The following is an 11,462-nucleotide window of genomic DNA, read 5'->3' on the forward strand; positions in this document are numbered from 1 at the left end:
TTTATTATTGAAACTTTAGTTTTTTCTAGTCTTTCGATAGTATAAATAGTATTGTAGTGAATGTTTTGTGTGTAAGTATTTTAGAGAATTGATTTCTTACGGTAGATAGCTAGATAGAAATTACTGAGTCAGGTGGGCTTGGGTTACCATTGAATTACAAGTACTCATATGGCCTGGAAATCTGCCTTCCTCATGAGAAAGAACTCCCCAAGCCTTCCCAATCAAGTTCCAGGAGCATCCAGTTCTTTTCTTGTTGACTTTTGGAGGTACTGGAATGAACACTGGAAGCTACTCAAAAGAAAGGATTGTAGTGTTTCAGAGGCCAGAGAGTTGGTGTTAAGGGTTGGGGTCTTGCTAAGGAGAACTGAATAGACCTTTCCACCACTCTACTCGTACATAGGCTAAAATATATCGAATCCTTATCTTAGTCTTTTACTTGGACAAGGATGGATTTGTTCAGTTAGCAAATATTTTTAAAGTACAATATAGAGTTAAATAAAAGTCTGTACTGTTACATACCAACAGACACTAGAGACTTAAAAATGCTATGAAGACAAAGTATAAGGTAATATGAGACCCCGTAGCAGAGGCCTAACCAGCCTACAGGGTTAGGAGGACATCTTAGCTCCTCTCCACACCCCAAGAAAGAGTGTTTCAGGGTACCCAGGAATTTGCCACTATGCCATGATCACCTCACTTTTGGTCCGATTATGACTGCTTGGCATCCTGTAGTCACCCTGGGACACATAGTACTTGTTATTAGGGCTCTTTCTGCATCTAAAAAAAATCATAGTAAGCTAGAAGATGTGGTAAGCAGAGAGAGTTTAATGACTTGGGAATCTAAGAAACAGAAATTGGGAGAGTGTTCCTAAGATTCCCACAAATTTTTGTTGTTATTGTTTTTTGAGACAGGAGCTCACTATGTACTTAAGGACTGGCCTAGAGCTCACTGTGTAGAATAGGCTGACCTGAAATTCAGAGTCTACGTGCCTTTGCTGGGATTAAATGCCTGTGTCACCACACCTGGCTTTTTAAATTTTATGTGTCTCAGTGTTTTGCCTGCTTCTATGTCAGTGTACCACATGCATGCAATACCTGCAGAGCCAGAAGAGGACATCAGATCTGCGACTAGAGTTTTGAATGGTTGTTAGGCACCATGTGAGTCCCCTGCAAGAACAGCCAGTACTTTTAACCACTGAGCCATCTCTCCAGCCTCCCAGATTTTTATAGACAATTAAAATATAAGAGGTTCACATCTAAAACTTGAGTCGTTACTAATTCAATCCAATATTCAATTAGGAAGAGATTTGATTAGCTTTCAAGTTACAAATGTAGGTCATTTAACCAGGTAGCCAAAACATCAAAAATTCATAAAATAAGCCTTATTGGAAACTGAAAGCCTAAAACTTCTAAAACTGAAATTTCTGAATGAACTAGTCTGTTCCAGTGGAATACAGGTTCAGAACACAGGAACCTAAAAATAATAGCCCGGGTGTGAAAACCAACAGGATAATTACAAGACCATAGTGGGCTTCCCCTAAAGGAGGGTATCACACACCAGCAGCCATCCACACACTCTTCTCCCTGCCCTGGTTAGGCACAGTGCCCAGAACTCCACCATGCTCCCTCATTTCACCCAGACCATCCCTGCTACCAGACAGAGCACCAGGGTCATTAAAGAGGAGCACAGTGTGCTGCTGGCAGGGCAGCTCAAAGATTGTCTGTTCTCCCATAGGGAGCATTGTCGTGGAAGGCCACGAATTGCATGAAGAAGACATTCGCCTCATGTACACCTTTGACCAGGCCACTGGAGGGACTGCGCAGTTTGAAGCACATTCTGATGCTCAGGTATTTTTCTGTTCCCTTAAAGATTCTTATTTGAGACAAGATGTCATGTTTCCTTGGCTGGCTTGAATTCACTGTAGCTGAGGATGACCTGGAACTCTTGCCTCTAACTCTGGAGTACTGGGATTACAGGCTTGAGCTATCATGCCCACCCTCCTAGAATATTTTTCTGCTGAGAACATAAGAAAATATTTTACACATGTACCTCTAACTCTGGAGTACTGGGATTACAGGCTTGAGCTATCATGCCCCCCCCTCCTAGAATATTTTTCTGCTGAGAACATAAGAAAATATTTTACACATGCTTTTCCTGTCTTGATAGCTTGTCTCAAGGTAAAACAAACCAGTTAATTTTTTTTTTTTTTTAATGTGTATGAGTGTATTGCCTGCATGTAGGTAAGTGCACCCGTGTCATGCAATGCTCGCGGAGGACAGAAGAGGCTATCGGATCCCCTGGAACTGGCATTATGGACAGTTGTTAGCTGCCTCTACCTCCGGAGTGCTGGGATCAAGTGTACGCCACCATGCCCAACTCACAGAATTTAGTTTTAAATAGCATTTCACTAGACTTTTTTTAAAAAAGTTTTATTTTTTACATTTATGTATTTATTTTGCATGCATGGGCACTGGACACAAGTAAGGTCGAAGAACTTACAAGAGTCAGTTGTCTCTACCACGTTGGTTCCAGGGATCCAAGTCAGGTCATCAGGCTTGGTGGCAAGTGCCCCTGCCTGCGAAGCTATTTCACTGTTTGTGGACATGGTCTTATTTGATTGTCATGATGTGCACTGTTCCTTCTATAGGCTTTGGTTCTCTTAGACATCACACCCGACCAGTCTATGGTGGATGAAGGAATGGCTCGGGAAGTCATCAATCGCATCCAGAAACTTCGAAAGAAGGTCAGTTTAGGGACAAGTTGCAGTTTTAGATTTGTGCTAGGTTTCTTTTAGATGTTGGAGAGGACAGGAGAGGCGAGAAGTATAAATAAACCATAGTTACCAAGTGATGTTAATGGTTCATTAGTCTGTAGTCTACTCTGACTGATCTCTATAGGGAAGTCAAGCCCTTCCCTCTCCCTACTCACTCCCAGGGTGGATACCACTCTGTTTCCCTGATCAAGAGTTTTCAGCCACTCTGTACCCTTTTCATCCTTTATCAGTGCTTTGGGCTTCCACAGAATTTTCTGCCAAAAGAGATGACTCTGGCTGCTACAGAAGTAACCAGAGATGGTGATGAACATCTGCGACAGTACGGGAGTCAGTGTGGGAGGGCTTCCAGCTCAGGAGAGAGAGTTCCCTGTTTGAACAGATGGGGGTGATTTTTCCTTGTTAGAGAGGTAAGGAAGACACACATAGCCCACTGCCTGGAGAGAAAGGGACCACTGAGCCCCATCAGGTGAGAGAGCTAGTTCTTATCCCCTACTAGGCGATGGTGTGGTTATCCCAGGAGACATTGACGATAGGGAGGCTCCCACAGGTTTTCTTCCCTAATGTTAGCCTCATGGTTCAGAGTCTGAGGAGGACAGTCCAGTAAGTAACAGAGCACTTGTGTATGACATCCCAGTTCAGAGCTTTGCAAATGGGTTTGTAGTTGCTCTTTTGTTTCAACATTCATGAAGGGCTGATTGGGCTCTGAAAGTTTTGCCCTATCCCTCCTTTCCCCTGCAAAGAAAAGTGGGTAAAAGAGCACAAAGCAAGCCACATGCTGCAGGACAACCAGTCTTCTAGATCACCTGAGGAGGATGGGCAGGCAGGCCTTCCATGATGATTCAGTGTTAGGGTTGTTAGTCTTTTTCAATAGTACCTTAAGTTTGGTCAACAAAATGTGCTTCTCATTTAAATTTTCTGTGTGCTCTTTTAGTGCAATCTAGTTCCAACTGATGAAATAACAGTCTATTATAATGCAAAATCTGAAGGAAGATACCTGAATAATGTAATTGAAAGCCACACTGACTTCATATTTGCCACTATAAAGGCTCCCTTGAAACCATATCCAGTTCCTACATCAGATAACATCCTTATTCAAGAACAAACACAGGTAAGTTCTAGGTAGCAAAAAATCCTGAAAGATTTCCTGTTAGGTTTTCCTTTAAGTTTATTTACTTAAACCTTGATATTCTAACCCACCGTCTAATTTTCCTGTTGTCATAAAATAGTCTGAGAAAGCAACAAAAAGAAGGAAAGGTTTCTTCTGACTTCTAGTTTCAGGGTGGAGAAGCCATGCCGGCAGGAATGTGAGGCAGCTGGTTACATTGCGTCCATAGTCAGGAAGCAGAGAACACCGAATACTGGTGCTTGGCTGGCTTTCTCCCTTACACAGGACAAAGCCCAAGCTTAGTGGACATTGCTGCCCACTTTTAGGCTGGGCCTTCTCACCTCAGTTAACCTAATCCAGAGAGATAATCCTTCATAGGTTTGCCTAAAGGCCTGTTTCCTAGGTGATACAGATCCTGACACGTTAACAACCATTACTATCACACAGGCAGTAGAGATTGGTGTCATTTTCAGGGCTGAAGTGCTGCCCTGGGTGGCAGTGGGTAACTTTGGTCAGAGAGGATGACCAGAAGTGGAGAAGGGGAAAGGAAGGCAGCAGAACTGTCCCCATGGCCGTTCTCTCAGTGAAGGTAGCCAGAAGGCAATGTGTGATTTGCCAGGGGGTGTTTGCTATACGGACCCTCTTTATCTAAAACTAGCCGATACTGTGGATTCTGGTCATTATAATTAAACCACAACTGCCTTGAAAAGTATTGAATTTTTTGGAAGCTGTCCTGATAACTTTTCTGACAACCTGAGTTTAATCCCTGGTACCCACATGGTAGGAGAGGACAGGTTCCTGAAAGTTGTCCTCTGACCTTACATGCTCACTGTGGCCCTCGTACACCACCACCCCCTGACACACAATAAATAAAATACAATTTAAAAACATTTTTAAGTATTTAACTTGTTAATAGGTTATATATCCCATAGCATTTCCTGTTACATACAGTATAGTGCTTTTAGCTGTTACTATGAAAATTCGGTACAAGACGTGAAAACTACTGGCCCATAACTCAGAAGTGGGTCATCTATTCATTCATTTCCTCCTTGTCTCATTCGTACAAATACGATAGGCAGAGAGGGGCTAAAAGTAGCTCTTTGCCTTTTCAGGCAATAAGATGCATTATAGCTTCATTTTTCTATTTTACATATTGTTTACTTAGTGAACTTTATAAAAAAATAAGCGTATGTTGTTTACATAATTAGAAAAAAGTTGTTTTTAGGAGAACAAAGTAAAAAGAGGAAAAATACAGGCACGAATTACAGCTCTTCACTTTTAAAAGCTTTTCTTACTAAGTACTAGTATGCTACTTGAGGGTGGGGCTCACTTCAGCCAGATGCTGCTGTTAATCAATCGTGTGCTCTCCTGTGTTCAGTTAAAGGGGTCTGAACTGGAAATTACACTCACTAAAGGATCATGTGTACCTGGTCCTGCTTGTGCCTATGTAAACCTTAACATCTGTGTCAATGGCACTGAACAAGGTAAGAGCAAATTAATTCCATAGTTCATATGGCTTATTTTATTTTGAGATAGGGTCTCACTGTATATGTAGCTCAGGCTGGCTTTGAACTCACTATCTTCTGCCTCTGCCTCCTGAGTACTGGGATTACAAGTATGTCCCACTATTTAACATTTTTTTTAGTTAATTCTATGTAAACCTTTAAGGTTGTCATAAGAGAATAGGTAAAATTAGATAACTTTTATCTGTCACCCAAATGAGTCCATTAAATAATGGAAGTCATAGATTTGCGTACACATACAAACTTGCGTTAGAGTAAACATGCTTTTCCCTCTTCCTCCTGCTAAGCAGATCTAAACACCCTGAGCATTCTACACAAAAACAAACATAAGAATCTTCTGGGTAGAAAGAAGATAGTAGCCTGCTAGATACCCTGAAGCCAAGTGACAGTAGTGGACAATTTCTTTGATTTTTTTTTTTCCCCTGGGTTTGCCTCATTTATCACAAACCTGGGCCAAATGGCAACCTAGAAGTGCCAGTAGATGCCTCGATAAAGTTCTGCTTTCCCCAAAGAAAGGATTAGGACACGAGCAACTTAGCAAGGCATAAAGACAGTAATTGCTCTATTCCGCACACACAAGGTGGAAAAAAGGTTATCCAGCCACCATCCCACCTCAAAGGCAAAATGGAAGCCAGACTTCCACCTTTGTCAGACTGAGGATCCTCAGGCCCCCCACCATGGCCATAGGGGTAGCAGAGACCACCTTTCATCCTAGCCAAGCAGTAGCAAGCCCCTCTGCCCAGTGATATCATAGAGACCGTGTGGAGAACTTCATCTTCTATTGCCAGACAGTAATAAAGCCAGGACCCCATTTTGAGCAATAAAGAGGCTATGCTTCTGATCTGGGAGGTATTGATAGAAACTTAGTGGAGAATAAGAGCACCTCCCCTTGGCACCATGGCCAGGAATCCTGAACTTGGTGTCAGTATAGGCTGATAGAGAACTCAGAGTTAACTGCTTCTACCTGGAGATGACTAGGCAGTGCCACCCTGTCTCCTGCCAGTGTGCTGTCAAAGTCAGCTAAAACAGATGATACTGGTAACCTAAAGTGTCTATATTTCAATATAAAAATCACTGATCAAGGCTGGGGAGATGGTTCAGTAGGTAAGAGAGTGTTTGTTCTGTAGGCATGATGACCTGAGTTCTAATCCCCAGCACTCATGGAAAACTCTGGGCATGACTTGCCTGTAAGTTCAGTATTGTAGAGGCAGAGATGGGTTGACCCTAGGAGTTTATTGGCCAGTCAGCCTAGCCAAAATGTTGAGTTTGGTTCAGTGAAAGACCTTCTCTCAAGGCAGAAAGCACTGGAAGACATTTCACATCCTCTTTTAGCTTCTGCCGGTGCACACACAGCACCCACTCGTGCACTACACACAATTTTGTTGTCTTCAAGACACTAGTGTTTGTGGCTATTATATTAATTGTCTATTTTCATTCAGTTTACATGCTCCTAGTTCTTTGTATGTCAAAATAAAATAGAAAATAAAGGAAAGAAGTAGACCAATAGAAAGAACTCATTTTGAACCATGGGGAGTTGTGGCAAGACAGCAGTATTCTTATTTAACAAACATTACCCAAGTCACATGAACCTCTAAGTTCATTTGTGTTTGTTTGTATACCTGAGTGAATGAATACCTAAGCGCATTTTTTAAAGCTAGTTAGATAAAATTGTGTAATACCATCTAGAGGTAGAAAAATACATACATGACATCATATGTAGGCATACATGAACATGTAGGCTGAAGCAGATACAGCTGTCTTTCTTTAATGCTTGCTATCTCTCATAAAATATAACACCAGTTCCTGAAGAATAGTTAAATGAAGCTTACACTTCTAGGGACAGGGGAGTCTCTGCTCAGTCTGTAAAGTGCTAGACCTGAGTTAAGATTCCCACAACTCAAAAGGCCAGGTATGGTAACACACACTTGTGATTTAGGTTCTGGGAATGCGGGGCCAGGCAGATCCCCAGTGCTCGCTGGCCGTCCAGCCTAGCCTATGTGGTGAGTTCTAGGCCACTGAAAGACTCTCTCAAAAGATTTTAAAAACTGAGGAGGATAGTGAAAGGCAGCATAAGGCTGCTTGTAGAAACAGTACTTTTCTGTGTCTTAAATGGTGACAGATACGGATCTGCAAGAGGTATAAAATTTAAAATTGAAGTACAATCGAGAAATCTGAATAGTATCAACAGTCATATCGAAGTCAGTGTCCTGGTTGAAATATTATGCTTCTGTCTTGTAAGATGCTACCCTTGGGGAAACTGGGGAAAGGTCTTGTGGCCTCACTTTCTTGTTTTCTTACTTCCCATGGCACTGCAGTTATTCGAAATAAAATGTTTAAGTCAATATAGTAAATATTGAATCTAAGGTCTAGGATATGCCAGCATCAAGGGCTACTTGAGGGTATATTTTAAAGATAATAATCAGAGTACTTTTTACCACTTTACCTTGAAAATTTACAGAGGACATAAAATGCAACATGGGAATTATAAATACAAAGGTTTGAATCTGGAAAGAGACGAGAACAGATTGCCTAGTTATTTATTCCTTAACCTGCTGAGACGTGCCAACCCCCCTCTAAGGAGGTATATAGTATTTACTGGTAAAGGGGCTTATCCTTTGCATCACTTGACTTTGCAAGTTTGACTTCATTAAATGAGATCTTGTTTTTGTGGCTTTTTAGGTGGAGTATTGCTTCTGGAGAACCCAAAAGGTGATAATAAATTGGACCTTTTAAAGCTAAAGAGCATCATTACTAGCATTTTCGGTGTTAAAAATGTAGAGCTGTCAGTCTTCCATGGTGAAACAGGTATGTAGAGAGGACATCTTGTCCTTGGTTGGATGGGGGTTGGTGAAGGATCTCCATTTGTTTCAATTGTGCTGCAGTCATTACGTTTTCCCAGCTTTGGGGCAGCAGTGGCTCTTCAGCAGCACTTGCCTGCTGTCTGTCTTCATGGCTCAGTGATATGGCTGAGAACCCTGTACTTACAGGAGTCCAAGGTCTTCATCCCCCACTATTTCACATAGCCATGAAGTAGATCAGGATTCAGACCTGCCTGGTGAGTTTTACCTTATGAAGCTTAGTATCTGAATCTTCCTAAATCTAGACACTGGAATACGCTTTTAAAGAATTATAACTTGGGTTGGGGAAGCAGCTCAATGGATAATGATCCTACTGTGCAAACATGATGACCTGAATTGAGATCCCCAGCATCCACCTAAATAAAAAGCTAGCACACCTGCAGTATCCACACTGGGAGTCAGGAGGTCCCACCCCTCCCCTGTCAGCCAGCCTAGTTTAATTGGCAAGCTCTAAATTCAACCAGACACCCTTTCCCAAAAAAATAAAGTGTGAGACTGGTGAGATAACTCATAGGGAAAAGGCACTTGAATTTAAAAAAATAAGGTAGAGACCGATTGAGGAAGACACCCAACGTCAACCTCTGTCCTCTGCACATGCACACACAGGAACATGCACTTGCACTCACACACAGAAAAAGAGAGAAGAATTAAAACTTACTGGCTATAATTAACATTTTCAGATACAGTTTTTCATGGTGAACTTCTGATGAAATGGTAAGATTCTGACAGAGCAGGATGAAATTTTAAGGAGCTGCATCATACGGGGAAAACGCTGAAAGGGAAGAAAACAACTTACCTTGGATTTTAAGTTATGAGGGCTGGAGATTTAACCCAGTGGTAGAGCACTCATCTAGCAAGCACAGATCCCCAGATCCCCAGCACACACACACATATACACACACAAATTAGATGATGAAAATTACAGCATTTATTTTGGCAGCATGACGATTACCTGTTTTCAGGGCTGAAGTGTAGGACTCAGTGGTAGATTTTGTGCTTAGAATGCACAAAGCCCTGGGTTCAGTCCTACGCATCCAAATTCAAGAGTTCCTACTATTTGTCATTAAAGCCTGCCTTTGTAGAAAAAGCAATGTCCTTTGAGAAGCAAATTAAATAGACAGGATCACTGTAAAAAAGATGCTTGTTTAATAACATAGGAAAATGTGAATGGCTTCACTTTCGTTGTTACTGCTTTTAGAACTACAAAACCAAACTGACTTGCTGAGTCTCAGTGGAAAAACCCTTCGTGTGACTGCAGGAACAGCCCCATCTCTGAACAATAGTCCCAGCACCCTGCTGTGTCAGTATATCAACCTGCAGCTCCTAAACGCAGAGCCACAAGGTATGTGCCTCTCACCATTCCCCTTATGAGGTGCTGGGCATTAAGGTTCCCTTCAAGCCTGAAATCTCAGACTTAGATACATTTTTCAAATGAGTGTAATGCACACTTGTAATTGCAACACTCAGGAAACTGATACAGAAAGATTACAAGTTCAAGGCCAGCCTGGACTACATAGTGAGACCCTTTTTATCAGAAAAAAAAAAAAAAAAGTATGTTGGAGATGGTTCAGAAGTTGAGAGCCCTGGCTGCTCTTGCAGAGGACCCAGGTTACCAGCACCCACATGGCAGCTAACAGCCATCTGTAACTCCAGTTCCAGGGGATCCGATGCCGCCCTTCTGACCTCTGTGGGCATTGCACTTACTACATACGTGCAGGCAATACACTCGTACATACAAAGAAAATAACAATAGTAAATAAAATTTTCTTTTTAAATGTGAATTGCCACACTGCTTCAGAGAGTACAGTAGGTGGGGGAGGGTATTGTTTCTTAGTATGTTTGTGTAGAAAAACCTTTATCCCTTTGACAGTCAAGAAACAAAATGATTAAGTTAGGTAAAAATGACAATGATAGGAAACTGAATTGTTTAAGTACCAAAACTGTTAATTTTGAAATGTGATCTTTTTTTGTTCTGGGGGGGAAGGAAGCTTAATCCACAGCCCCCATGGATTGCTACCTTTTCCCCCTGATATTTCAGGATCCTCATTATACACATTTTTGCTGGCATCCTCAGGCTCATCACTTGATTGTCTGCTGAAACTCTGTTCCCTGTCAGTTTTTCTTGTTCCTCTTCACCTCTATGAACTGTTAAGGCTATTTCTGAATAGACTGGGCCTCCAACTTCTACACTCCTGTGCCCACTTCAAAGCCTTCTGCATCGCCCATTAATGCTGTCTGCAGTTACTGCCACTGTTAGAACGTGAGCTCTCAGGCTCAGGAATAACCCAGTTTATTCTTTCTCCTCTAGAGTGTTTAGTGGGAACTGTGGGTACTCTCCTGCTTGAAAATCCACTTGGACAGAATGGACTCACCCACCAAGGTCTTATGTATGAGGCAGCCAAGGTGTTTGGATTGCGCAGCAGGAAGCTAAAGCTGTTTCTGAATGAGACGCAAACACATGGTGAGAAAATTAAGGACTATCCAGTTTTTCCTTCTTCAAAAGTAGATTTTGATACTTTTAATCATTTTTAGATTTTATGTGTTCAAATAAGTTGTCTGTATTTGTTTTGTTCACTCTTGCTATTTCCCAACTTTTATTTATTTTTGAGGCAGGGTTCCACTATATGGCTTTGGCTAGCCTGGAACTTGATACATGGATCAGGGTGGTCTTAAACTCGTAGAGATCCACCTGCCTCTGTCTCCTAAGTGCTGGAATTAAAGGCATGAGCCACCATGCCTAGCAGCCATAACAGAATATTTTAAAGGCACGTGTCTTTATTTAATTCTAATATTTGGGAGGCAGAAGCAGATGGATCTCTGTAAGCTCAAGGACACCCTGGTCTACATAGTGAGTTCAGGCTGTCTAGGGCTATATGGAGACCCTTTCTCAAAAAAACAAAAACAGGGCTGGAGAGGTGGCTCAGCAGTTAAGAGCACTAACTGCTCTTGCAGAGGCCTGGGTTAGATTCCCAGCACCCACATGGGGCTATGAACCGTCCTTAACTCCAGTTCCAGGGGAATCCGAAGCCCTCGAGCTGAACTGAGTGTTAGAGCACTTGTTTAGCATGTGTAAGGCCTTGCATTAAGTCCCAAGATTTTCTTTTTTTTCCCTTTGTCTCTTTAAGAGTCTCCTTGTAGCCCCAGCTGGCCTTGGGTTTTCTATGTAGACCAAGCTAGCCTCTATTGCACAGAGATCTACTTA

General features: G+C 42.0%; 1 protein-coding gene across 1 annotated transcript in view; it reads left to right on the forward strand.

Annotated features, from left to right (window-relative positions):
• The window catches only part of LOC103751229 (isoleucine--tRNA ligase, cytoplasmic), a gene marked incomplete in the record, with an annotated part of 61,758 nt that extends 50,954 nt beyond the window's left edge, over positions 1 to 10,804 (forward strand). Inside the window, 7 exon segments of the mRNA XM_029556920.1 lie at positions 1,658 to 1,848; positions 2,649 to 2,744; positions 3,706 to 3,882; positions 5,258 to 5,363; positions 8,082 to 8,207; positions 9,459 to 9,602; positions 10,569 to 10,804. Of these exon segments, the coding sequence (XP_029412780.1) occupies positions 1,658 to 1,848; positions 2,649 to 2,744; positions 3,706 to 3,882; positions 5,258 to 5,363; positions 8,082 to 8,207; positions 9,459 to 9,602; positions 10,569 to 10,792 (1,064 nt within the window).
• Between the last annotated feature and the right edge of the window lie 658 nt (positions 10,805 to 11,462).

The sequence above is a fragment of the Nannospalax galili genome, unplaced genomic scaffold (assembly GCF_000622305.1).
Source record: "Nannospalax galili isolate Female #2095 unplaced genomic scaffold, S.galili_v1.0 scaffold367, whole genome shotgun sequence".
Lineage (NCBI taxonomy): Eukaryota > Metazoa > Chordata > Mammalia > Rodentia > Spalacidae > Nannospalax > Nannospalax galili.